This window comes from Podarcis vaucheri, assembly GCF_965113315.1.
Source record: "Podarcis vaucheri genome assembly, chromosome: 2".
Taxonomy (NCBI): domain Eukaryota; kingdom Metazoa; phylum Chordata; class Lepidosauria; order Squamata; family Lacertidae; genus Podarcis; species Podarcis vaucheri.
Window position 1 is genome coordinate 101047002 of NC_138760.1, and position 27532 is coordinate 101074533.

The window sequence follows — 27532 nt, forward strand, 5'->3', positions numbered from 1 at the left end:
TTAAAGCGACCTGGAGCAGGGGAGGAGGGAGGGAAGGAGAGCCATGGCAGCAAAGCGGACACGGAGGAGGGACAGACGCTAGCAAAGGTCTGCGCGCTCTCTAAACAGAGCAATGAGGCTGCAGAGGGACAGCAGGAAAGATAAAATTTAAGCAACCAGCAGCAAAATAAAAGCAACCTCTAGCTCTGAGCCACGCAGTGAAAACCAGGAAGTAAAAAAAAAAGGCTGGGGATGAGGGAGAGGGGAAAACTTCGCAAATCCCCCACGACTCAGCTGATCCGCTGGGACAGAGCAGCTTGTTTTCAGGCAGGATAGATTTGAGCATTGTCTGGGTCCTAGTTCCCCTATCTCTATTTTGTGCTCCATTCTATTGCTGCTGGTGGCTGCTTATCACTCAGGCTGCAAGGAGGAGCGCTTTTACACAGCTAATGGCGAATCCCCTGCAATCCAAGTCCTCCTCACTTGCTCAAATCTATTCTGCATCAAAACAAGGAGCGGAAGGAAAAGGCTGCAAACTGTTAAATGGAAAAAAAACCCAGGCACAGGGCAAATACCTCAAGTATACCTTTAAAGCAACGGTGCTCTTTCCCTCCCTCTTCCCCGCTCAGCTCCCCGAAAAGCTCCTTCTCCACACACCCCACGCTGCTCCTTGTCCCTTGAGTGCTTTTCCTTCCCTCCCCACTTAAAACGTGGTTACAAAGCACGGATCCACATGGATCCTCAGGATTTTTGCACTGGGTCACCTCAAATTCACCATCAGATCACATGTCTGTGGCCACAGCATGAACCACAAAAATCATACATCCACTGTTTCATTTAGAATATTTTTTTCTTGTTTTCCTCCTCTAAAAACTACGTGCGTGTTATGGTTGGGAGCGTGTTATAGAGTGAAAAATACGGTAAATATTAAAGTAGGCATTAAATCTCAATAAAAACCCAACAGCAAACAATGAACAATGTTAGGCATGCATGCCGTAGATCTGTCTGGGTTTCATTAACTCCTTCAATGGACTGAAAGAGGTCTGCCTATGGCAGCAATATATTTTATTCTTTTCCCAAAAAGTGGTGGCCGTGTGGAGATATTAAGCCCTCACCAACAACTGCATGCTGAGAATTGTGTCTGTTTGGGGCAGAAGTCATGATGGAGCCACATCCTCAGAAGATGTTGGACAACTAGGCTGCCATTATGATGCTGTGTAGAAAAGATGATGGAAGTGATAGCAAACACACCTTTAATCATTCTTTGAACTTAGCCAGCAATACAATTTTGGTTCACCTTAGCATCTCACTGCTAGCTGGGCTCCAAGCAGTGAAAAGGATGTGAAAAGGATCTAGGAGTCTTGGTTGACCACAAACTTGACATGAGCCAACAGTGTGACGCGGCAGCTAAAAAAGCCAATGCAATTCTGGGCTGCATCAATAGGAGTATAGCATCTAGATCAAGGGAAGTAATAGTGCCACTGTATTCTGCTCTGGTCAGACCACACCTGGAGTACTGTGTCCAGTTCTGGGCACCACAATTCAAGAAGGACACTGACAAACTGGAACGTGTCCAGAGGAGGGCAACCAAAATGGTCAAAGGCCTGGAAACGATGCCTTATGAGGAACGGCTAAGGGAGCTGGGCATGTTTAGCCTGGAGAAGAGGAGGTTAAGGGGTGATATGATAGCCATGTTCAAATATATAAAAGGATGTCACATAGAGGAGGGAGAAAGGTTGTTTTCTGCTGCTCCAGAGAAGCGGACACGGAGCAATGGAGCCAAACTACAAGAAAGAAGATTCCACCTAAACATTAGGAAGAACTTCCTGACAGTAAGAGCTGTTCGACGGTGGAATTTGCTGCCAAGGAGTGTGGTGGAGTCTCCTACTTTGGAGGTCTTTAAGCAGAGGCTTGACAACCATATGTCAGGAGTGCTCTGATGGTGTTTCCTGCTTGGCAGGGGGTTGGACTCGATGGCCCTTGTGGTCTCTTCCAACTCTATGATTCTATGATTCTATGATTCTATGATGTTTATTCCCACCTGCCACCTCTAATCATGGCCTCTTCACTACCCTACTCCAAGACTTTGAACACCAGCTGGATATTGTCAATACATGCTTACGAGGGCACAAAAGTAGGGTTCCTGGCACAAAAGTACATAGTACTTTAGCATTTGTTTTGAGGAGGTTCCTGTTTGGGGGATTTGCAATTGACACACTGTGATAAGTTAGCACTCTTCTTTACTTGGCATCCCATAATGCATCCATGTTTCACTGCTTGGAGCCCAGCGATTCACATTCATGACCAAAACCCAACGAGTACCTAGCAACCAGCCGTATTCTGTGATCATTTTTTTCATCTTCTTTTTTGAGGCCCAGTTTCAGTCATGATCCATGAGCCACATTTGAAAAGTAAGGATTAAGGCCCCATCAATCTCCTTGCGGGTTACCAAACTCACATGCGTCAGCCCAGCAAGGATGCTAGCTACTGCAGCAGCTATTATTAAGAATCTGAAAAGTTCTCAGGCTGACAATGGGACTTTCCAAAGGTCAGAACTGATGAGATCATTCTGTGGCTTGATTTCTGGGGGTGATTTGACACTCACTGTTGCAGTGTCCGCCCTGCGTCTGTAAAGGCAATGAGGCTCTGCACATTGTGATTTAAGCTTACACAATTCTGCTGTTTTTGACATCTTTCTTTGCTATCCCTTGGGCCTGTGGTTCAGAACAGATATCTATAATATATAAAATTCTAAGGATGCCATCACATTGCAGTTTGCTTGGCCACAGACAGGTGGCGCTGCAAACTACAGGGTGAGAAGCTGCTAGTAGCTAGACCAGGGGTCAGCAACCTTTTTCAGCTGTGGGCTGGTCCACTGTCCCTCAGACAATGTGGTGGGACGGACTATATTTTCTTTTGGGGGGGGGATGAACGAATTCCTATGCCCCACAAATAACCCAGAGATGCATTTTAAATAAAAGCACACATTCTACTCATGTAAAAACACCAGGCAGGCCCCACAAATAACCCAGAGATGCATTTTAAATAAAAGGACACATTCTACTTGTGTAAAAACAGACTAATTCCCAGACCATCCGTGGGCTGGATTAGGAAGCCGATTGGGCCGCATTCGGCCCACAGGCCTTAGGTTGCCTACCCCCCCTGAGCTAGACCATTGGGTGGGCAGCCCAGGTAAGGAGAGGAGGAGGGATCTGGAGGGAGAGGCAGCTCTAGGTGAGGTGAGGAGGGAACTGAAGAATGGAGAAGACATACAGGTGTGGTGAGGAGGGTGGAGATGCAGGTGGGAAGCCCAGGGCAAAGTGAGGTAGGAACCAGAGGGAAGAAAGGCAAGCAGATGGACCGCCCAAATGAGTGATCCAGGTGAGTCACAGAGGTATGGCAAGGTCTAAGCCCCTAGTGTATGTTTATGTTTGCGACTTTTTAATGAGGCCTATAAAAAAAGACAACACAAAATGCAATATATTTATATGCTTGTTTAATCCTTTGGAAGGTTTCACCAGGTCTATGAAATGGTTTATTTTCTTTTTTCTTTTTTTTTTATAATAATTTTTATTACATTTTTTACAAAAATAACAAAGAGATCAAAAAGTAAGAAAAAAAAAAAGACCAGAAAAAAAGGAAAAAGAAAAACACGACCATTTCAATAACTCATTTCAAATTTCCATTGGACTTCCCCCATCCCTCGCAGAATGCATTTCTTAACAATAAATTTATCAGCAAATTATATCCTTATTTCGTATGTTTCTTTCTATTTTCAATTACAGTTTAAATTTAAATCTCTTGATCAATATATACTCTGAGCAATATACCATAATATCGTTTTTACCCATTTAAACCTTGATTCTTTCATAAATCTTGTCAAATTTCATAAATAATTAAGTTTTGTTACTGGAGCTAGATTCCCAATCACACGACATCTTATGTTTCATATAACTTATAATACTTTTGCAAATAGTCTTTAAATTTTTTCCAGTCCTCCTCCATTGCTTCTTCTCCCAAGTCTCGAATCCTTGCAGTCATCTCGGCTAATTCCATGTAGTTCATCAGTTGCGTGTGCCAGTCCTCCAGTGTGGGCAAATCTTGGATCTTCCAATGCTTAGCGATAAGAATTCTTGCTGCTGTTGTAGCGTACATAAAAAAAGTTCTATCCTTTTTAGACACCTTCTGGCCGACAATGCCCAGAAGGAAGGCCTCTGGTTTCTTGGGAAAAGTGTACTTAAACACCTTTTTTAACTCATTATAGATCATTTCCCAGAAGGCCTTCAGTCTTGGGCAGGTCCACCAGAGGTGAAAGAATGTTCCCTCAGCTTCCTTACATTTCCAACATTTGTTATCGGACAAATGGTAAATCTTAGCTAGCTTAACCGGGGTCATGTACCACCTGTATACCATTTTCATAATGTTTTCTTTCAAAGCATTACATGCAGTAAACTTCATACCGGTGGTCCATAACCTTTCCCAGTCATCAGACATAATATTATAACCAATGTCCTGAGCCCATTTTATCATTGCTGGTTTAACTGTCTCATCTTGAGTGTTCCATTTAAGCAGCAAGTTATACATTCTCGATAATAACTTGGTCTTTGGTTCAAGCAACTCTGTCTCAAGTTTCGATTTTTCCACCTGGAAACCTGTTTTTTTGTCTAGCTTAAAAACCTCATTAATTTGGGCATAATGCAGCCAATTTTGCACCTTATCCTTTAGTTTTTCAAAGCTCTGCAATCTCCAGTTACCTTCAATATTTTCTATTATTTCCCAATATTTCGGCCAATAAGCCTCCATATTGGTTGTTTTCCGAGCTTTGGCCTCTATTGGTGAGATCCACCTCGGAGTTTTGCTTTCCAATAAGTCTTTGTATTTTTTCCAGACCATATATATTGCTTTTCTGACAATATGGTTTTTAAACATTCCATATGATTTACCCTTGTCATACCACAAGTACGCATGCCAACCTAACGAATTGTTGAAGCCTTCCAGATCTAGGACATCAGTGTTTTCTAATAGAATCCAATCTTTCATCCAGCAGAAGGCTGCCGCTTCATAGTATAGCCTTAAGTCCAGCAGGGCAAACCCCCCTCTCTCTTTTGCATCAGTTAATATCTTAAACTTTATTCGGGGCTTTTTGCCCTGCCAGACAAACCTAGAAATGTCCTTCTGCCACTTTCCAAAGCATTCCACTCTGTCCACAATCTGCAAGGCTTGAAACAAAAACAACATCTTTGGCAAAACGTTCATCTTTATAGCTGCAATTCGGCCTAACAAGGATAATTTCAGTCTTGACCAAATTTCTAAATCTTTTTTAACTTCTAACCAACATTTCTCATAATTATCTTTAAATAGATTCAAATTCTTGGAAGACAGATTGACCCCCAGGTATTTCACTTTCTTAACAATATTTAGTTCTGTCTCTTTCTGAAACCCTTCTGTTTCCATGGCCGTCAAGTTTTTCCCTAAGACTTTAGTTTTTTGCTTGTTCAACTTAAAACCCGCCACCCGACCAAATTTCTGGATCAGTTCTAAAACTCTTTTTGTACTGGGTTCTGGCTCCTGTAGTGTTAAAACCAGGTCATCTGCAAATGCTTTCAGTTTATATTGTTTCGCTCCGACCCGTATTCCTTGTACCTGCCGATCCTCCCTTAACATGTTCAGCAAAACCTCCAGGACTGAAATAAACAATAAGGGGGATAGGGGGCATCCCTGTCGTGTTCCTTTTTCAATATGAAGTTCTTCTGTCACCACATTGTTCACTATCAACTTAGCTTTTTGTTCTGAATAGATTGCTTCTATTCCATTCTCAAACCCCCTTCCCACTCCCATCCCTTCCAAATTTTTCTTCATAAATTTCCAGGAAATGTTATCAAAGGCCTTCTCCGCATCAATAAAGATCAATACTGCTTTGGTGTTAATATTTGTTTGTAAAAGTTCCAAGATATCAATAATGTTCCTGGTATTGTCAAACAAATGTCTGCCTGGGAGAAAGCCGGCCTGGTCTTTATGGATTATCTCATTTAATACTTTTTTTAATCTGTTGGCCAGAATATCCGCAAATATTTTATAATCCACATTTAGGAGTGAGATGGGACGGTAGTTCTTAAGTTGAGTCTTTTCAGTTTCCACTTTAGGTATCAATGTGATGAATGCTTCTTTCCACGTATCTGGTGCCTTCCCTCCCCCCATAATCTGGTTACAAACCTCCTCTAGTGGTTGTATCAAATAGTCTTTTAACGTCCTATAATACTTGGAGGTGAGTCCATCAGGTCCTGGAGATTTGCCCAGCTGCATATTCTGAATGGCATCCTCGATTTCTTGTTGTGTTATTTTACAATTCAAGGTTGATCTCTTCTCTTGAGATATTTCTGGAAGACCATTTTCTTTCAAAAATTGTTCTATCTCGGTTACATCCTCGGGTCCTTGTGTATACAGCTTTTTAAAATATTTCTGGAAACACTTTCTAATTTCTCCCGGTTTCTGAATGTTCTTTCCTTCAACTTCTAGATTGGTAACATAGTTTAATTTTTGTCTCTTTTTCAACTGCCAAGCTAGCAGTTTCCCACATTTATTCGCCGATTCAAATGATCTTTGTTTCATTTGTTTAATTCTCCATTCCACTTCTTGGTTAATCAGTTGCGCATATTGTGACTGGTGGAATTTAATTTCTCTTAAAGTCTCTTTGGATTTTGGGTTTAATCTTAATTTTTTCTCGCCGTCTCTTATCTTCTCCAATATCTTGTCTTTTTTACCATTCCAGAGTTTTTTCTTAATCGTATTCTGTTGTATCAGAAACCCTCTCATAACAGCTTTGCTCGCGTCCCAGATTGTTCTTTTTTCCACCGAGGTGTTCAAGTTGATTTCAAAATAGTCCTTTAAAGCTTTTTGGGCCTTCTTTACAATCTCTTGATCTCTTAGCAGGTTGTCATTCATTTTCCATCTGAAGGAGTCGGCAGTAGTAAATCTCATTTCCATTTTCAAAGCGTTATGGTCGGAGCAAGTCTTTGGGCAGATTTCTATTTTTGTGGTCTTAGGTGCCAGCCCTCTAGTTGTCCAAATTTGGTCGATCCTTGTCCATGACAGGTGGGCCTCAGAAAAGAAAGTTCCTTCTTTACCTAGGGGGTTTCTCGTCCTCCATGAGTCAATTAAATCCATATTGTCAGTTAATTCAAAGAAAGTTTTTGGTAGTCTTCCATCTTTAGTCAAATTCTGGTTCTGTGACTTATCCATAAAAGTAGAGACAACCCCATTCATATCTCCCATCATAATGATGTTAGAATAGTCCAGATAGTCCAATAATGTCTCATGCAGCTTCTTATAAAATTCTGATTTCCCCTCGTTTGGTGCATAAATTCCTAATATCAAAATTTTCTCTCCTTGGGTCGAAATCTCAATAGCCAGGATTCTTCCTTGTTCATCTTTAAACAAAAATTTCGGTGAAAGAGTCTCTTTGGCGTAAATCACCACGCCTCTCTTCTTGACTCTGTCTGATGAGATGAATTCTTGGCCTAATCTTTTATTTATTAACACCTTCCTGTGTACCCTTGTCACATGGGTTTCTTGCAAACAAATTATATCCAAATTCTCTTTCTTTAGGATGTGGAAGATCCGTTTGCGTTTTTCTGGGGAATTCGCGCCATTAATGTTCCAACTATACAGCTGCAGAGACATCTTGTATCAATCTGTTGTTACTCTTGTGGGGTGTCCTCTTTTTTGTCCGAGTCCGAAGGTGGTAACTCTTTCCCTAACTCTGGTGGTGGCCAAATAGCTGCTCCTTTCTGTAGGTCTTCTCCGTGATCGTGTAGGAACTTCTGGCAATCCTCTTTCGTTTTGATTTTTATCTTCTTTCCTTTGTATTTAAATAAGACACCTTGTGGGAACTCCCACCTGTAAAGTATTCCGTTACCTCTCAAAAGTCCAGTTAGGTCAGTGTAGTTGGCTCTTAGATCCAGTAATTGTTTAGGGATATCTTTGTAAATTTGTGCTCTTCTATCCTGGATCACAAGTGCTTTATTGAAGTGTAAATCAAGTAGCTTGTCTCTCTCCTGTTTAGTCCTTAAAATAATCAAACAGTCTCTAGGCCTGTCCTTCCCAACGACTCTTCCCAATCTAAATGCAGTCGTTATTTTGAAATCTGTGTCTTGGTTTATACCCCAGAATTTGGAAAATTCTGCCGTTAAAAAGCCGGTCAAATCCTCTTTCTCAATCTCTGGGATAGAGCGTAATCTCAGGTTATTTTCCCTGTTTCGCAGTTCCACCAAAGACAGGTAGGCCTGCTGGTCTGTAATATGTTTGTGGAGCGGTCTTACCTCTCCTTTCAGTTCCTCCACTCCTTTGGCTGCAGCCTCTGCTTTTCCAATCGCAGCCTCCGCCAATTTTCGATTTTCAGATGTTACGTCGTTTAAATTTCCAATATCTTGTGAATGCTTGGCCACCTGTTCCGAAAGTTTGGTAATTGAAGATGTGGCTAAGTCAATTTTTGCAGTTTGATCATCCACTTTTTTGTTCAAAATTGCGAATTGTTGTAACATTTCCTCTAAAAGAGTGTTAGATCCTCCAGATGCCATATCCTCACCTATTGGTTGTTCAGCTTCTTCAGCTGGTGTTGTTGGCGAGGGTGCAGTCTGTAAAACAGCAGGGACTGAAGATCTACGTCCCTGAGAAAACAGGGTTGTTTGTGTCAGTTTGCCTTTCCCTGCCTTCGACGCAGCTCTTGTTTTTACCCTGTCGCTCATTCCACACCTGTCTTTGGATTCAAGGTCAGACTGTCAAAAGTTTCATGAGAAAGGCAGGCGCAAGCGTAAACAATCTAACCACAGAAAGACAAAGCAAAGTTGGTTCTCAGGAAATTGTAAGTCCCAAGTTCCACTAGAGGGAGTAATGTTGCAATTCAGGGAAGAAGAAACAAAATTTCAGACGCCATTAAAGTTCCTTAAGTTAAGTAAATTAACGATGATCCTTGGAAAAGACCTTTTCCCTCTAGCAGAGCTCTCACAGTGTTGCCATAAGTTTCTTAAAGGGTGCAAAGTACAGTTGTTTAATTGTATCCAACAGTAATGCCTCTAAGTGTCCATTTCAAATTTATAAGTGTATCCGCAAAGTAGCCTTTTGTCCCACTGCAAGTCCGGGACTGGGGGTTTTAAAGTCTTTAGAATTTAGAAAAGTCCAGCAGAGGAGAAAGTCCCCAACTAAGGTACAGAAAATAGCAAGGAAATAAAAGTAACTTGCCTGCTTCAGTTTCCGACTTTTCCGAACGTATGATGTCTCACTTTAAAATCTCTCCGCACTGCTTCCAGCTTGTCAAATCTTTGCTTTTGATCACTAGCATCCTCGGGAGACGGACTTCCTTTTTCTCGCCTCCCGCTTTCAGCCAAATTCATAAATTTGTAATCCAATTTTGAGTAAATCTTACTCACGAGTAGTTGGTTTGTATCCAATGTAAAAGGAAGAAAGGTCGGCGCTCATCCGCAACAGCCGCGCGGCTTCACTCCCGCAGAAAGAGCGATGAATCCACAGCACCGCTTCCCCTCCGCGCTTCCGGAGCCCCTTACGGGGTCCCTTCTTCGTTTTGGGGGTCGCTCTAGGTGCCCGCCGGATCCCACGGCCACGAGCTCACTCTGCTCGTGGTTTTTCTTAGTGGGTCGTCGCTTTGCCGCAGCGAACGACCCTTTTCTGCGGAGCCCCTCTTCGCAGCGCAAAGAGGACCGCCATTGCTTGCTTCGCGCCGCCTCCGGAAGTCTGAAATGGTTTATTTTCTTGTTCTTTCCATGTATATGAGCTTGCTTTGTCGTAATATATCCTAGTAAATGTTACGTATAAACCAAATTTATGGATTTTCTATTTCTTTTGATGTTTCACCTACAGCAACCCTAACTAGCAGAAACCTTTTCTAATCAGATGCCAGAGTTAGTCTGTCAACACTAATAGTTATGGACCAATGCTCAGACAAAAATAGAACAGAAATAGAGTCATCTAGACTAGTGTTATTTGGCTATTTGTACAAGTCCTTAGTAGTCAATGGCAAATTGACAAAGGGCATGGAGCTAGTCCAGTCTTTGCATGAAGAGCAGAAATGTTGTGTTTGTCACAAAAGTTGAATAATGTGTCCTTTCCTCCCCAGCTCTGGTAGCTTTGAGTGCAGACATTAGCATCAGCTATCGCTCACTCTTGGATGTTCACGTTGATTCTTACCTGGCGGGGGACTTCTCCAAGGTAAGAAGTCACTGAACACAACTGTTAACAGTTTTTCTTCTCTTGTCACTGTTTTTAATGCTGTCTCCCACATCTATGAACTGTATACAGAAACATGGAATATAATGATAGAAGATGCAATGGTGTAATGAGAAAAAAGGCTCATCTAAGCAATTTATTTACATCTCCAGTGACCATAACTTGTCCAATACAGGCAGCTTGTTGTAGCAATTCCGCCCAGGGTAAATGGAGTGCTGTGTGCACCCCGTACAATTTAGCAGCTTTAAATCTCATCCTGATGAATGCAGTTGTAGCAATTCATTTTGTATTGACCATAGGTTGCAACAGAAACAAAGTGATACATGTGTATCATGTATTAGCACTGACTAGGAGAAAAATAAGATATACTATTAGCAGAATTAAGACGCAGGCTGCCTTGGAAATGAAATATAGTTAATAGATACATGGGGGAAATGGATGGTTCGATCTGGGTCAGCGGTTTTCAAACTACGAGATGAGCTTCCCCAAGGAGGTGTAAATAATGTGAGAGGAGTTAAATTAGAGCCTTTCTAATTCTCCAGTCCATCCTCATGTACTCTTTTGGGCAAGGAGACACCGGGGTGGAAAAACTGTATCTGGGTATCTCACTTCAGATAAAGACTCCTCATTAAAAAATATACAATAAAAATCCCTGCATGTAGAAATCTAGCTGTTGGTGAAAATGCATTCCAAGCTAGCCTTTTCTCTGACATGCTGGTCTTCTATGTGCAGGGTTACTATTTTTTGGTATAGAGGATCATCCAATAAAGCATCACTTCTGGGCTCATACATTAAAGGTGGAACACACCAGACACAGGTTTATCACCTTACTGAGAACAAGGGCATAGCAACAACCTATCACTACCAACCTGTGCCATCTACTTGGTTGGTGCTCTGGGGCGCAGGGTCACTGGGCCAATATTACACACACACACACACACACACACACACGGCTTTGCTTGCCTAGAATATCTCTTTTTTTGGAGGGGGGAATCTGTGGCTCTCTAGATATTCTTGGATTACAACTCACAACCCCTGACCGTTGGTCATGTTTTCTGGAACAACAGCTGGATAGCTCAGCTGGTTAGAGCATGGTGCTGGCAACGCCAAGGTTGCAAGTTTGATCCCAGCTATCTATACCTGCAGTGCAGGGAGTTGCTGGATCCCTTCCATGATCCATGAACTTCTGGAGGGCCACAAGTTAAGTTCCCGATCTCCGACTACTCTGAAGTCACAATAGCAAATGTGAGCATAGGTGCTCTCCTCCATCTAGCTATCCTACAAAACCGGGTATTCTGCTCTTCCCCATGTTGTTCCTTTTCCCCCGTTCCAAGATACACATTCCTCTGCTCAATATCTTTCCTTTCTCAGCACAACTCTGCAAGCTGCTTGCCCAACTCATCCAAATTTATAGCGTGCATCTTGCAGTTCCAACAACAAAAACATTGAATATGGTCTGTCAGGGAACTGCCATCGGAGGGACAGTTGGTAGAAGGGCTCACAGAGGTTGGGAGGGAGTCAGCAGCGAAAGCAGGGACCAGCAGGGGGAGAGATGGGTCTCTGGAGGAAGGTCTCATGAATGCGGAGAGAGACGCAGCAGCTAAAGCAGGAACTAGCAGGGAAGAGGGAGGGATCAGGGACACGTCCAGCGAGAACAGCGGGGAGGTGTCAGAAGCTCCCATAGGGAGACCCATTCTTCGCCGGAAGCTGCCACGTCGTGAGTCCAGAAGACGCGTTTCCGTTAAGGAGCTTCTTTGCTGGAAGCGCTTCCGCAAACAACCACTGTCGGAATCTACGAGTGACTAGGGCAGACATGTTTGAGGAGCTCTGTCACACACAGAGGTTTGTGGAGTGGCACAAACTCTGAGGGAGCACGATTTTACGCACAAGCAGCTAATCATCCCATCACAGCATTCCGACAGTCTCTGTACGCTGCCTTTGCAGGAGAAGGCATCATGAGCGACCCAGCCGGAACCGAAGGAGCAGGGGTTGGAGCTGGTCCAAGCTTGGAAGAAAGATACCGAGCGTTGGAAATCCAACTTGCGCTGCAGACGGCGAGGCTTGAGGAGAGAAGGGCTCAGGATGCAGACAAGAAGGGGAGAGCCACCCAGTTCACCAGAAAGGTACCAGGATTGGTGCAGAAGTTTGGGGGGGACCCCAAGGACTACCATGCCTTTAGGACAGAGATGCAATATGCCCTTAATGTGCAGTTTGATGAGTTCCCTGATGAGGAATCGCGAGTTGCTTTCGTGATTGGGCATCTTGAGAGGGGGGCGAGGGACTGGGTTAGACCCCTGATGGCAACGCACAATGACATCCTAAAGGACACTATGAAGTTCTTTCGTGCAATGGATATCATGTTTTCCAGCGATATTGAGGAGGGAGTGGTGCGCAGACAGCTAATGGCTTGCAAGCAGGGAAGCCGATCTGTCCGTGAGTACTGGACTGAGTTTACCATGCTGGTTCACAGATTGGGGTGGGACTTATCGGCGGCACCCATTCAGATGCTATTTGAAGAAGGTCTTTCTTCGGCTGTGAAAGACGAACTGTCCCGGAGCCCCAGGGCGGTGTCTATGGATCAGCTGACCAAATCTGCGCTGACCATAGGAGCACGCCAGGAGGCAAGAGCTTTGGAGAGGCGGGAAGGTAAAGGGGAACGTTGGAAGGAGTTCCGCATTCCAGACATTCCTGAGCCAGCTTTCCCGCCGGCAGAGCCGATGGAAATCGGAACAGCGCGCGCGCGCGCAGTTTCAAAGCCCAGCGAAGGGGGTAGGAAGGAGGGAAAAGGCGCCCGGAAATGCTATCTCTGCCAACAGCCAGGTCACTTTGCCAGAGTCTGCCCCCAGAGGAAGGAATGGCAAGGAATGGTGGGAGCTGTTGAGGGAGGAGTGGAAGAGATATCGGAGCAAGTAAAAGCCAACGCCTGGCTGCCACCGTCGGGGCACAGCAGCCAGGCCAAAGAGCAGTGAAAGTGCCCACGCCAGAACCTCCCAAACCTGCCCTAGTGATAGAGGTGTCACTAGAGTTGCAAAACGGATACCCTCTGAAGATTAAGGCGCTGTTGGACTCAGGCAGCTCCTGCAATTTCATGAGCAAGGAGTTTGCAGCTGAACACCAGATACAGACGATCCCTTTAAGCAACCCCCTACAGGTGACCACGATCAATGGCAGGGAGCTGTTGGGAGGGGAAGTCAGCTTGCAGACCGTCCCAATGACAATGAGGGTGGCAAGGCACACGGAACTGATAGCGTTTAATGTGGCCACCTTGGGAGGGGCTCCCATTATTTTGGGGATGAGCTGGCTGGCGTTACATGATCCACTGGTGGGCTGGCATCAGAGAGTGGTCTCCTTTGGTTCTGCACATTGCTTAGAACACTGCAGGGAGGGAAAGGGTTCAGCAGGAGCCCAAGCTACCCTAGCAGGGACGGAAGTAACGGAGAAGGTGAAGGTACCACGACAATACGCAGATCTCAGCGATGTGTTCAGCGAAAGGGAAGCTGACCAACTACCCCCGCATAGACCCTTTGATTGTCAAATCAATTTACTGCCTGGGGCGCAGCTCCCCGCAGGCAAGTTGTATGCCATGTCAGACAGAGAAATGCAGGAGTTACGAGAATTCATTGACAAGAACCTGAAGAGGGGTTTCATCAGAGAGTCAAGGGCAGTGGGAGGTAGTCCCGTGTTTTTTGTGGATAAAAAAAACACGGACAAGCCGAGACTTGTGTGTGATTTCAGGGCCTTAAACGCAGTGTCAGAACCATTGGCCTTTCCCATGCCTAGAATAGATGACATTTTGAACAGGGTGCGGAAGGGAAAGATTTTTACCAAGCTGGACCTAAGGGGGGGCGTACAATCTGATACGTATAAGGAAAGGGGATGAATGGAAAACCACCATGTTCACCCCTTTGGGGGCATTTGAATATCTCGTCATGCCATTTGGATTACAAGCAGGCTCAGCGTGCTTTCAATCGCTGATGAACCACGTACTAGGGCCTTTGCTTTACAAGAATTGTGTGGCCTTCCTGGATGACGTGTTGGTGTATTCTGAGAATGAGGAGCAGCATGTGAGAGACGTCAGGGAAGTGTTGCGCAGGCTGCTAGACAACCGGCTGTGGGTGAAACTGGAGAAGTGTCAGTTTCATACCAAGGAGGTGGAGTTCCTGGGGTACCGCCTGTCAGACAAGGGATTAGCTATGGATCCCGGCAAGGTCCAGGCAGTGCTGGAATGGAAAACTCCCAAAACAAAGAAGGATGTGCAGAGGTTCCTAGGGTTTGGGAACTTTTACCGTAAGTTCATCCGAAACTTTGCCCACCTGACGGCGCCCATAACGGACTGTCTCAGCAGTAAGAAGAAATTTGTTTGGACTGAGGAGGCGGAGCGAGCTTTTGAGGAGCTAAAAGAGGCCTTCGCCTCTGAAGAACAACTTCTGCATGTGGATTTACAAAAAAAGATGAGAGTCGAAACAGACGCATCAGACAGAGCCATTGGGGCGGTGCTTCTCCTGCAGCCAGGGGGGGAGGAGTCAGAGTGGAGACCGTGTGCGTTTTTTTCGCGAAAACTGAACAAATCCGAGAGGAACTACACAGTGTACGATCGAGAACTTCTTGCTATCCATGAGGCTTTTCGGAGATGGAGGCACCTGCTAATTGGCGCACAACATAAGGTGCAAGTGTGCACTGACCACAAGAACCTAGAGTATTGGAGAACGGCACGAGTGCTCAACCAACGGCAGTTGAGATGGGCCCAGGAGTTCTCCAGATTTAACTTTGAGATTTGTTATGTGCCAGGCCCAGAGAACGTTAGGGCGGACGCTCTCTCACGTAAACCTGAATATTTGGAGGGGGAGGGAGCACCCAAAGAGAGACATGTCATTCCAGAGGACCGCTGGGTGTGTGGGGCGGCATTGGTGGGGCAAAGAGAACTGGTAGAGGGAGCGGAGATTCTCGATTCCAGGTGGAAGGGAGATCAAGTAGAGTATTTGGTAATGTGGGAAGGGGAACCGGAGTCGGAAAACACCTGGGTCATGGCAGAGGATGTCGACGACGAGGTTTTAATAGAAACTTTTCATCAGAGGTTCCCACGTAAACCTCAGCCGGGTTCCGGAGGGGTTCCCGGAGCGAGGTTCCGGAGGGAATACTTTGCCACCACCGACGAAGAAGAAGAGTTGGAGGGGTTCCCTGATTCCGAGGAGGAGGAGGATTCAGCGAGCCGGAACGAAGACCGATGGAGGGAAATGTTCGAGACGTCTGAAGATGAAGAGGATTCTTTTCGGGGTTTTACCTCCTCACCGCCCAGAGGAGAGGGAATGGGCGGGGGTGAAGGGGGCCCTGGAGGGGAGGTGGATGTCAGGGAACTGCCATCGGAGGGACAGGTGGTGGAAGGGCTCACAGAGGTTGGGAGGGAGTCAGCAGCGAAAGCAGGGACCAGCAGGGGGAGAGATGGGTCTCTGGAGGAAGGTCTCATGAATGCGGAGAGAGACGCAGCAGCTAAAGCAGGAACTAGCAGGGAAGAGGGAGGGATCAGGGACACGTCCAGCGAGAACAGCGGGGAGGTGTCAGAAGCTCCCATAGGGAGACCCATTCTTCGCCGGAAGCTGCCACGTCGTGAGTCCAGAAGACGCGTTTCCGTTAAGGAGCTTCTTTGCTGGAAGCGCTTCCGCAAACAACCACTGTCGGAATCTACGAGTGACTAGGGCAGACATGTTTGAGGAGCTCTGTCACACACAGAGGTTTGTGGAGTGGCACAAACTCTGAGGGAGCACGATTTTACGCACAAGCAGCTAATCATCCCATCACATTGTCTGAATGCTCATTTGCCCAAGGGACATGCTGTCCTTAACAAGCTATGGATATTGATAGCGCAGGCTCTGGTACTTGGTGTTTTAAATAGGTAAATAAGTATTGATTAACATTTGTAGGCAATCTCAATGCAAGAATGTCCCACAGTTGAATGGGAGATAGCCAAGTACACTCTGCACTAGTCTCACAAGTCTGGACCTGTCTAGAGGCAACCCTATGGCGTGCTCTGTTCAGCCCAGTATCTTTGAAAAACAGTGGACAGTGAAAGGGACAGCCAGAAGGTAATGAGCGAATGCCGATCCAAATAGCTGCAGGAATAAAAACAAAGGGGGGAATATTGCTTTTGGCCAAGTGTCAAGCATTCGCTCTGGCCACAGAAGTTCCACCTGCAGTTTTGAATAGGAGAACGGCTCTGTCCAGCATACTGGCTGGTGGCATCACAGCAATCAGGCATTAATTTCCCCCCATGGAAAATCTAATCTGTCTGTAGCATTGATGGGTCCCCAAGAAGGGATTAAGTGTAGAGATCACGCTTCACACTTTGCCTCCATATAATGAGGGGAGTCTGTGCTACAGCCTGAAATACATGCAAGGCTTTATATTGTGAACGCATCATGCATTCTGCTTGTACGTTCTGTTCTTCTGCCCTTTCTTATGACTCGTTTGTTTACACTCTCTAGTAGCCTACACGTAAAGAACCTTTCACTGTATGTTCTACTGCACAGATTGCTTACACTATTAACACTTTCATGTCTTATTAGCAGGACTGAAATAAATCCTATGTCATGGTTTAGTCTTTTATTAATGAAACTGTGAATTAAAGATTGGAATAAGAAAACCGGCGGAAGGGAAGGAGGAAAGTCAATGGCTCTATGGAGCATAAAGTAAGATAGATGTAAAAAGATTTGATATATTTGTTTGTTGGTGTTGGTGTATCTAAAATGAAAACTTAATAAAAAGCATATTCAAAAACAAAACAATAAAACACTTTCATGTCTTATATTTCAGGTAACGACTAAAATCAAGAATTAGGTCCCATTTTAAAAGGGAGTATCTGGATAGGACAATTTTATGTTTGCATATACATAGGCAGCCTGATTATTGGAAGACTTAATTTTCTTTCCTAGGGAAAAAAAGAGGCTATTCAAATATGAGGTTTGCTCAAAAGTTCATTTAATTACACGGTAAGCCTAAAATTGCATATGACTTAGAAATGCACTGTAATCATCTCCTTAGGAGCTATAAAAATTTGGTGCACTTGTCAAATACAAATATACAAGACACTTAAGTAGAATGACACTGATTGCAATTCCTTATAGACATACCTTATGTAACTATACATACACAAAGCAATTAGCATTTTTTGCTTTCCATTGAAATCTGTATCGTTTTTCCACATGCAATCATATCGCTACATAAGACCAGGGTTCTAATTGATTGAACAACCTTGGCAGAATGTTTTTTTAAAACACCTTGAATATTTCAGTTCTGCTCAACTACTATTCTTGAGTAAATTATTTCAAATAATTTGTGCTTACAAAGTTTATGCTAGACTTCATGACTGGACTTCCCAATTCCTAAGCATATTACTCAAAAGTCCTATGGACTGTAGGGGTTATTTTTATGTAAAGTGTTGAGGCGGCACAGTTATTAAGCTGTTGTGTTTTACACCAGGGAAAATGGGAAAGCAGGAGTTTTTGCTCGGCAAACCTCCATCAACTCGTACTTGGGGATTTGGAATCCAGCGAGGTCATAGAGAGTCTAGCTGAGTATATTAAAGCAACTGGAGGAATGCCACCCAGATCAAGGTAGCTAGTTATGCACAAGCTTAATGCTAAATAACTTCTTTTGCCCTCGACAGGATCTCTTGAGCTTGAATGGCCAAACCCTTTGAGATAAGGTTTGGGCAGTTGCTGAAATCATAAGCATATTTGCAGCTTGACAGCACAATTAGGCACATCTAAGCTTGAAAGCAAGAACCACGCCTAACTCTGCCCAAGACTGGACAGTGGCTCCAACTGAATTAAATCTGCATACATAAGGATGCTTAGGGTTGTACGTTTAATTATTTCCATAGGTAAGATTTAAAGAGTGCAAGGCTATATTATATTGTTCGCGCCACATGCTAACATGCTGGTTTGTCATTTTTTTGCACCTGGAGGTGTGCAGTGTGAATGCGTAAAGTAAGGCTATTGATCTGTCTAGCCTTGTGCCACCTATTCTGACGGACAGTTCTTAAAGGCGTCACCTGGGATCCTTTAAATTTAACATGCGGGGAGATGATCGTGAGATATTCTGCACATAAAATATGTGCTCACCACTGAGCACTTAGCATTTTGCTGCTCACTCACTGACTGCATTTAATGCACAGTGAGCTCATCATATCATGAATGGCTCATGGGAAGGTAGGTGGTGAATCAATCAGACTGTGGCTTCATCACAAGCCCATCCGCAACAAGGCTGGAATAGATGGATGCATTTGCTGGAATTATTTTTAAACTGTGACCTTTTCTGGATTGGTTAGTAAGCATTCTGATGATGCCTCCTCCTTCTAAATCACAATAGGTGGGAAACACTCTTCTGGCAATATTATTCTAGTTCAGAATATAGTAATACTACATGGAGATGAGGAAGAGGTTTATACAGTTCTACCTTGGTTCTCTAACGCCTTGTGACCCGAACATTTTGGCTCCTGAACATCGCAAACCCAGAAGTAAGTATTCCGGTTTGCAAACGTTTTTTGGAAGCTGAACGTCCGACGCAGTTTCCGATTGAGTGCAGGAAGCTCCTACAGCCAATCGGATGCCGTGCCTTAGTTTTCGAATGTTTTCGGAAGTTGAACGCACTTCCGGAATGGATTTTGTTCAAGAACCAAGGTACAACTGTATATGTTCAGTATTTTATAATAAGTGAAGCACTTTTCAAAGAAATCAGCAATGAGTATGGCATAATGTTAATAAAAGTCTTTCAAAAACAAGCTATTGTTAAAAACAGAAATGTGATATAGTGCCATAAATTGCAGCAAAGTATAAATTACTATGCGAAAAAGTAAACATTTATATAATTGTTTTTTTAATATATATATATAAAAAACTCCTTAAGAACTTTAGCGGCTACACCCTCCCAACCCAAATAAAATGCATATGGAAAACAATTTCTTTTGCATAATTTCATTAATATTGTGCAGCATGGTTTTTAATGTTAAACCAAATCCTTCATATACCAAAGGCAGACATTGGAGAAAATATGCTTCCTTGTAAAAAACAAAAACAAAATACAAAACAACATTGCAGCTTCTGAAAATCTATTATGCAGCAGGAGTGAGAATGCTTTCTTCTGCAACAGGGACAGGAGACTTGTTGCCAGCCAGATATTGGTGGCTCCAACTCCTATCAGCCCCAACCAGCATTATCAATGGTCAGGGATAATGGGAGTTGTAGTCCAACGGTTTCTGGAGGGTCACACCCATCTCTGTTCCACACCCAACTCAAGCCCTTTGCTTCCTTCATTACTTTACCATAATCATGAAATTGGAACTCGATATTTGAATACATGAAAAGGACTTAAACGTTTGACTCTGAAAGCAGAAGGCCTATGACCAGCATTGTTACCGAATTTCAGCAGACGTTTCATACCTGTCCTCCTCTCCAGAGTCTGAGATCAGATTACCACACACATTTGTCAGACTGGCCTGAATCAAATGCTAGGTTTGTGTATGTAGCAGTTACTTGTACTACACTTCTCCCTCTATGTTGTAGACCATTTTACCTGAAACATGGCAGGCTTCAGAATTTTCAGAACACACTGAAGGTCTTTTCAGAGCTTGAAACATGGACATGCTCTCAGGCGTCACACAGAAATCTTAAAAGATACGTAGGGTAACAGGAACCCCTTTCACAAAGAAACTGCACATATTCAGAATTTGTTCTGAAACCATACGCTACATCGGACATCTCTAAAAGACACCTGCTTAGTAACCTGAGGTTGTATTCAATGTAGCACTATGGTGAACGTTCCATCACTGGAAGGATTTTTAATTGCATGACGGAACATCGTCTACCCAAATCTGTTCTGAAGGGTTCTTCAACCTTCAGGAGAAGGTTTGGGGGCGGCACAGAGTATGCATGGGGGTGGCTGAGGGGAGAATTACAGCAGACATTCTGTCAGTTCTTCAAATTCTACAGGTGGAACAGTACAATCCTATTTCTGTCAAAGACAGCATTCTGCGTTTTCACTCAAGAATGGGGCTGTTATTGCACTGCAAGCCTTCTGCTTCCTAAGTACAGCTGTATTCACCTGTTGCCAAGAAGGTGAGGCACAATCTGTCACAGACATAAGTGTGCTGAAGCCCAACGAGATTTATGAATGTAGGAACACTTAACTCTGTGTTGCGTCATGACCAAAGAGTCCCATGCCACCTTAACAACTAGCTAATCAGACTTCCCATTTGATCCTTTATATACAATCTTACCTACATGTGGCAAGGAAACAGTGCCTGCTATTCTCATTAGTGGTGTAAACACTGGCAGAGAGAAAGTAAGTTATTATTTCTCCCACGGGAGGTAATAAATACTATGAAATGATAAGAGATGGTGCTGGAACAACACTGCTACTTATTATAACAGTGTCGTATATTGCAATATCAACACTGTTCATTTATTTACCACTGTTGGTGCTGTAGTCATGGAAATGCTCTTCTTTGCACCATTGAAGTTTGCATCCGCTAGTGAAGGTGGCTGAGCCAGAGACTTACCAATGCTGGTGATGCTTTAAACAAAATGGCTGCATATGTGTGACCCTGAAAATGGCTTGCTCACCTTCTCCAGGTCTGAATGAGCCTTGAGATGTGCACAGGCAGTGCGGCAATGCAGACTGACTAGCTGTACTGCACTGTGCCACTGCAGCAACTTCCACATGGACAACACTTTGTATAGATGAATCTATTCTACTGCCTTTTTATTCTACCATTTGTTCTCATTTGTTACCCACGCACAGGAACTTCCTACACAGGATCCCCTGTGTGCAAGAAAGAACAGTGGAGCAGCTCCTTATTTATTTTGTGTAGCAGAAGTCATTAACAGTTTTCTGTGCATGGAAGACGGCTGCTGAATCAGAGTGCTTGTATCCAAAATCAATGAGGCACTATAAATTTATACAGTACTGGTATCCATAATAGACTTTTGAGGACAAATGTGTCTGTGGGGGAGTGGGGTCTTGGGCATGGCAAAAGCAACCAAAAGCAGGTGGTCTTGGCCTCTCTAAACTTGGTGCCATAGCAATTAGTAGGCATTTGCTATTAGCAGCAGAAAAACAGATCCAAGTCCTCAGGCCTAGACAAGTATGAAATCTACTTACAGCGTACTTTAAAAAACCCAAAAGGCAAAACCATCAGCCTGTTTCAAGATCTGTTACTAACCTAACATCTCTCCCACTCTACCCCTAATTTTTGTACAGTTCATAAACTGCCCCTTATACAGCCACACTGAATATCAAATGCACAGGAGTTGAACGAGGGTTTTATGCATCTTCAATTCACCCATTGAGGCTTGCAGAGATGTTCCAAGTGGCTTGTGACCTCTAACTACAATCTACCAATTACAGATAGGTAGCCGTGTTGGTCTGCCATAGTCAAAATAAAAAAATTCCTTCCAGTAGCACCTTAAAGACCAACTAAGTTAGTTCTTGGTATGAGCTTTCGTGTGCATGCACACGAAAGCTCATACCAAGAACTAACTTAGTTGGTCTTTAAGGTGCTACTGGAAGGAATTTTTTTACAATCTACCAAGTGCACTTCTGCAGCAGCAAGTTCCCCTGTTGCTGTAGAGAAGATAGATAGCTCAGTCTCAAATATAACAGTGCAATGTAAACGTACAGCCAGGATGAATTTCCCTCAGTTTCATGTTCAGCTCAAAGGAAGCAGCCTACACACTGATCCTAATTAATGCTCAGTTGATAGACTGCTGTTACGGTATGGTTATTGCCGCAAAACTGTTTCCCTGTAGCTGGCTCTGGTGCTAGTCTGTTAACTTAACAAACTTTAGCATTTCATGGGTACTTCCTACACTAGCTTTGGTAACCACAATGGAGGAAAGATGTTTTTGAGGGAAGTATCAAGGTCCAAAATACTGGTAAGATCTAGGACAAGCATGGGGAACCTTTGGCTTTCCAGATCTTCCTGGACCAAAACTCCCTTAAGCCCCAGCAAGCATGGCCAATGGTCAGGGATGATGGGAGTTGTGGTTCAGCAACATCCGCAAGGCCAAAGGTTCCCCACACATCTTAGGAAGTAAAGAGATAGGAGCAACGAGTTCATTACATGAGGAAAAGTTAATGCATTTCCTTCTTCTGCCACTGTAAAACTGAAGTGATACCTGTAAACATAGTCAACAGAATTTCTTTCAAGTAAAAGTAATGACTTTGAAGAAGAAAGTGACCTTCTCACAGAAATTCAGGGTTCACCCAATATCTGTCTCTACCTACTTCAAGGCATTCATTTTCCTGGGCAGCTGAAATTTAAATTTTTTTTTACCTCATGAACATTAACATTTAGTTGTATATTCTGAAATGGGACACGTCCAGACTCTGTGCTTTAGCAGTCAATTGCGGAAAAATCCCAACATCTTCCAGTGAAATTCCTAGACTTTCACCCATGTCCACTCTCATTATCATCAACCTCGTGAACTGTATGTGTACACAATTAAAACCAAACCAATAAACGAACACCCCAACTGGCACTTTTGCTCAAGCTGCAAACTGTCTGACAGCACAGGCCTATACATGCCTACTCTGAAGTAAGCCCCACTGAGTTAGGTTGGACTTGCTCCCAGGGAAGTGTGTATAGGATTGCAGCCTAAAATAGCCTGATGTCCCTTAGGAGGACTGGATAAGAATATGAAAACTGTATCAAAATACATTGCTGCACTTATAATCTGAAGTTGGCTCCAACGTTAACGATCACCCGGCTTTCATAGACTTTCTTCATGGTTCTTTCAATTTGTTTCAAAAAAACCTGAGGAATTCGCCCACATAAAGTGTGTACAGTATCAAGGAATTTTGACTGGAGAGGGTAGTACATTGATTGGAAGAGATTGTCTTCAAAGGGAAACTAAAGAACAAAAGAAAAAGGATTAAAAGACAGACAAGTAATATCCATGATAATCATTGCTTTGCTGAGTTTTTCCTATAAATTTTAATGCGGAGGCAGGGAGTTTGACTGTCAAGACATGCTGTGGTACAATGCAGTGGTAAGTTGATAATATTACAGGCTGCTGTTGTGCTCCCCTCTCATGCAACCCTATTCTGTGCAGAGTTACCTGCTCCAAAAGAGGGTTTCCCCCCCAAAGCTCCCCGATCAAAATATAAGAAATCTATTTATCAGTTCTATCAATTCTGACCAATAGTGTACAGGATCTTAGGCAAGAGCCTATCCCAGGATTGCAATGTGAAATGCCAGAGATTGAATTTTACACACACACACACACACACAGAGAGAGAGAGAGTTTCACCCTGTCACAAAGATCTTAACCTGAACATCTCCCCCTCCCCAAAAAAGGTCACCAATAGCTCTCATCCTTCCCACTTTACTACCACAGTACTTAAAAATTTGGACAATCTGTCTAAGTTGGTGTGGTGCCATCTCAAGCTACTGCAGATACTGAACTGAGTTTCGACTTTTTTGGATCTAGGCCTGCGTGTTGAGGCGGGTGAGGCTTACTGGGCTGCACTGCAGCTAGAACATGGGTCTATCTGTACTGGCTCCACTGTGTGTGGGAATAGGTTTAAATACTCAGTTTCCCACTCAATGAGCTTCAGATCATGATTCCCCTCTCTTACTGGGAAGGGTGGGGGGTAGAAAAGAAAAGGCAATAAAGGCAACTCTGTTGGGAAAGTGAGGAGTTAAAGCGGCAGAGTTGGTTCCTAGAGAGGAGATTGTGGAGCATGGTGAATGAAATGGCTGGAAGGAAATTTAGAAAAAACGAATGCGCAATCTATACAGGCCATAACCCAGGTGGAACTGAAACATGATCTACATCTGGGGCAGTTACACAACTATTCCACTTAGATAAATAAGGGGTCTTTTGAACTACTGGTGGGGGTGAGGTGGAGAACAGAACCTGAGCAGGGGGGAAACACAAAGAAGTGGGGGAAGAAACCGTTTATGCTGCTTTGAGCTCTTTGCAGGAAAACAGAAATGCAAGGCATAAGGTAATACAACTAGATGCACCATATCACATGTGAGAACATGGCATGAGACTGTCTCCCTGGGCGGGGCAACACTTACATCACGTATCACTTCATAGAGTGCTTTGAAAGTAGGCTGTTTGTCATCGTGGTAGACACCTCTGTTCCCATGTAGAATAGAAACACCTTCTTCCTCTGCTCCTTTACAGTTACTGCCATACATGCAATGATCCGGTCGATAGTTCCATTGGCAAGGAAACAGATAGAGACACTCTAGAAAGCCCAATTTGAGCAAAGAGGGGGGGGGGTGACAACAATTACTAATCAACATCTAGAAATTGGCATGAAACACAAAACCTTCAAAATGTTATCAGAAATTCTGAAATAAGGAAAGCTACACAATTTGGAAACGAATCATGTGTCTGCTATTCCAGGCACGTCCAACAGGTAGATTGTGTTCTACCGGTAGATCACTGGACGTCTCTGGTAGATCACTGGCTCCCCCCAAAGAAGCTCAACAAGTTTGGCTCCCCTAAAAAAAGCTCAACATTTTTGCCCTGCACCCCAAAGAGATGGGGTTTTCCTCCCTCCTAAAAAAAGCCCTACAACTTTGACCTGAACCCCCCAAAAGGGGGTAGATCACTTCCTCGCCCTACTCACACAGCAAGATGGTCATTCCAGGGCCCTTCCTTTCTCTATAGTACCATGGCAATATTTTGCCTTTGAGCTCAAGCCTCGCAACAGCTAACAGCTCACACCTCGCACCATGGTTATAGCTACCATACAGAAGAATTCTAAGTGGAGAATGCATGAAGTGGGTGAGGGGGAATTATTTATTTAATGCAAGTGTTTGTCTATCACTTTCCATCAATAAAACAATCACAATCTGTTCTCATCCACAGGATTGGCAGCACAGGCCAATGAGTCAGAGTCTATACACACCACCCTGTCACATATTCCAACGAGACCTAATAATAATAACAACAATAACAACAACAATAATAATAATAATATATCTACACATGCCTATAATATACAGTCTGTGTAACGTGTACCTGGATTAAAGTAAAAAATGATGTTGAGCAAGTCCTGGTCTCCCCATGTTATGTAGTTTTTGTACTTTTGGTATAAAGGGTACAACATCTCCTCCCATGTCAAGCCTGTCGGTATCATGCTGTTCTGAAAGGCAGGAATAAACGATAAAGAAAGAAAAGTAGAAACCAGCAGAAATCACAGCAGGAGGAAGGCGTAGCAGCGCTGAGCAGCAACCTTTCTCACTGTTCCTGGAACCAAACAGCACAGAAAGGAAGAATTGCTCTTCATGCTGGAACAGGGAGCCAGCGAAGGGGAACTGTGTAGACTGCCAGCATGCAAGCTCTCCCTTCAGATAATGCGATTCCATATCCTCAACTGACCATTCATTTGGTTGACCCTGAAAAGCCATCAAATCCAAAAGCACTCAGAAGCATGGATTCGAACCTCCTTTTTCTGTGCCCCAAGTGGTATCATGATTTACATGCATGCAATTAAAGAAAACATGAAGCAACAGAGCTTGAACACAATACACTTGCTCACTCTTATTATGTCAAGATTCGTATGAGCCCTTCCTTTTACTTTACCATTTCATAGAGTAGAAAGTTGGCTCAAAGCCAGAGACGCTCAGCAGGTGGTCCCTACTGGGTCCTGAAAAAGCCTCCAGAGGAGCTCTGCTATTTTACTGAAGCTTTAATAATTTTACAGGAAGATGCCACAGCTCAGTGGCAAAACATGTACTTTTCATGAAGGGCTAGATTCAGTCTCACATCTCCATTTGAAAGAACTGAATAGGGGGTGTTATGAAAGGTCACTGCCAGTCTGAGCAAATACTGGACTTAGAAGTGTAAAGTTGGCAGGGTCATCTAGTCTAATAATAATAATAATAATAATTTATTTATACCCCGCCCATATGGCTGGGCTTCCCCAGCCACTCTGGGCGGCTTCCATCAAAATATTAAAATACCACAATACATCAAACATTAAAAGCCTCCCTAAATACAGGAATCTCAACTAAAGCTGCTATGTCAGATGGCCACCCAACCTCTGCCTTAAAACCTCCAAGGACAGAGAGTCCACCACTTTTCCAAGGGAGTCTGCTCCCCAGTTGATCCTGATGGACAAACAGCTTGACCTGGTATAAGGCAGGTTCCTATGATCCCCAGTACTAAGGTCACATCTGAGGGTTCTGCAATCTTTTGGAGGAAGGTTTGCATCCATGGATGAAACCTGAAGTCCTCTGAGATGATGGTACTCAATAATTGGCAGGAACATTGCCTGAAGAATATGCAGAGTTGTAGGCAACTAAATCATTGCACACATGGAACGACTTCAAAGACCGTCACTTCCTCCCTCTCCCACTGCACCATGCCCCAAGCTGTCCCAGAGGTTTGGGGAACCCTAGATTAGATTTGGAGGGTGAGGTGCAGAAGGGAGCAGAGGGAGGGGAAGTTTGGTGGCACCCTCAGAAATCACCACGCATGCAACAATTTAATTGGATAGTTCTTAATTCAGCGGGCAGGAAGATGTGAAACGCACCAGCAGTAGTGACAAAGGCGCACCAGTGATGTCCTCAGTGTGACAGCATTTGAAGACCTACAATGACAAGCCTCTCAAGTTAACTATCATTTGGCTATGCTACTCTGGGCCAATTTGAGAAGCCGGTGGACTGATTCTGTCAGTCAAAGCACATTCCTCAGAAAACAACAGTCCAAGCTGGATTTTCAGTCAGTGGGAAATCATTTGTATAAAACCGTGAGGAAGTTTTATACACGCAGGAGTAGAAACCAATCCCCAGTTGGCTTGGGAGAGAAAAGTGTTTCCGAAACAAAACAAACAAATGAAAAGCCATTCTTACCTTGAACTGGGCATTCCTAATACGGGTTAAATTCATCAGCATGACTCCAGAATTTACCCCAGTCACTCCGTAATATGGGTGGCGAGCAAACCGACTGTACCAGCCAATCTTTGGTATTTCGTGTTCTGGAGCCATGGCAGCCAGCTGCGTGGAATTGAATGCTCTCAGGAAGCCCCAGATGTCATCAATGGGTCGCAAAAATAGGACATCTGTGTCCACATACAAAAGGGAATCTACGTCTTTTAAAATCGTCTTTGGGGTTGGAAGGTAAAGGGTGCAAGGAAAAACAAACAGGCATCAAAGTCAGGAAGGCCAAAGAAGACAGATTACAGGCCAAGAACTCATTCACTCTGTGTATACATGCAAGACACAAAAGAACATACCACTTTGATCCAAATTCCTGCTCAGTATAGAGACATTCAATATAAATAAGCTCCTCAGGGT

At 43.8% G+C, this 27532-nt stretch overlaps 1 protein-coding gene across 2 annotated transcripts in view; it reads right to left on the reverse strand.

Moving 5' to 3' along the window:
- Positions 1 to 22939: 22939 nt before the first annotated feature.
- GXYLT2 (glucoside xylosyltransferase 2) overlaps positions 22940 to 27532 on the reverse strand; it is a gene marked incomplete at its 3' end in the record, with an annotated part of 28695 nt that continues 24102 nt past the window's right edge. For both annotated transcript variants that reach the window (XM_082210265.1, XM_082210264.1), the window contains 4 exons: positions 27089 to 27340; positions 25254 to 25377; positions 24299 to 24471; positions 22940 to 23122 (listed from right to left, as the gene is read on the reverse strand). In XM_082210265.1, the coding sequence (XP_082066391.1) occupies positions 22940 to 23122; positions 24299 to 24471; positions 25254 to 25377; positions 27089 to 27340 (732 nt within the window). The remainder of the gene's footprint in view (positions 23123 to 24298; positions 24472 to 25253; positions 25378 to 27088; positions 27341 to 27532) is intronic.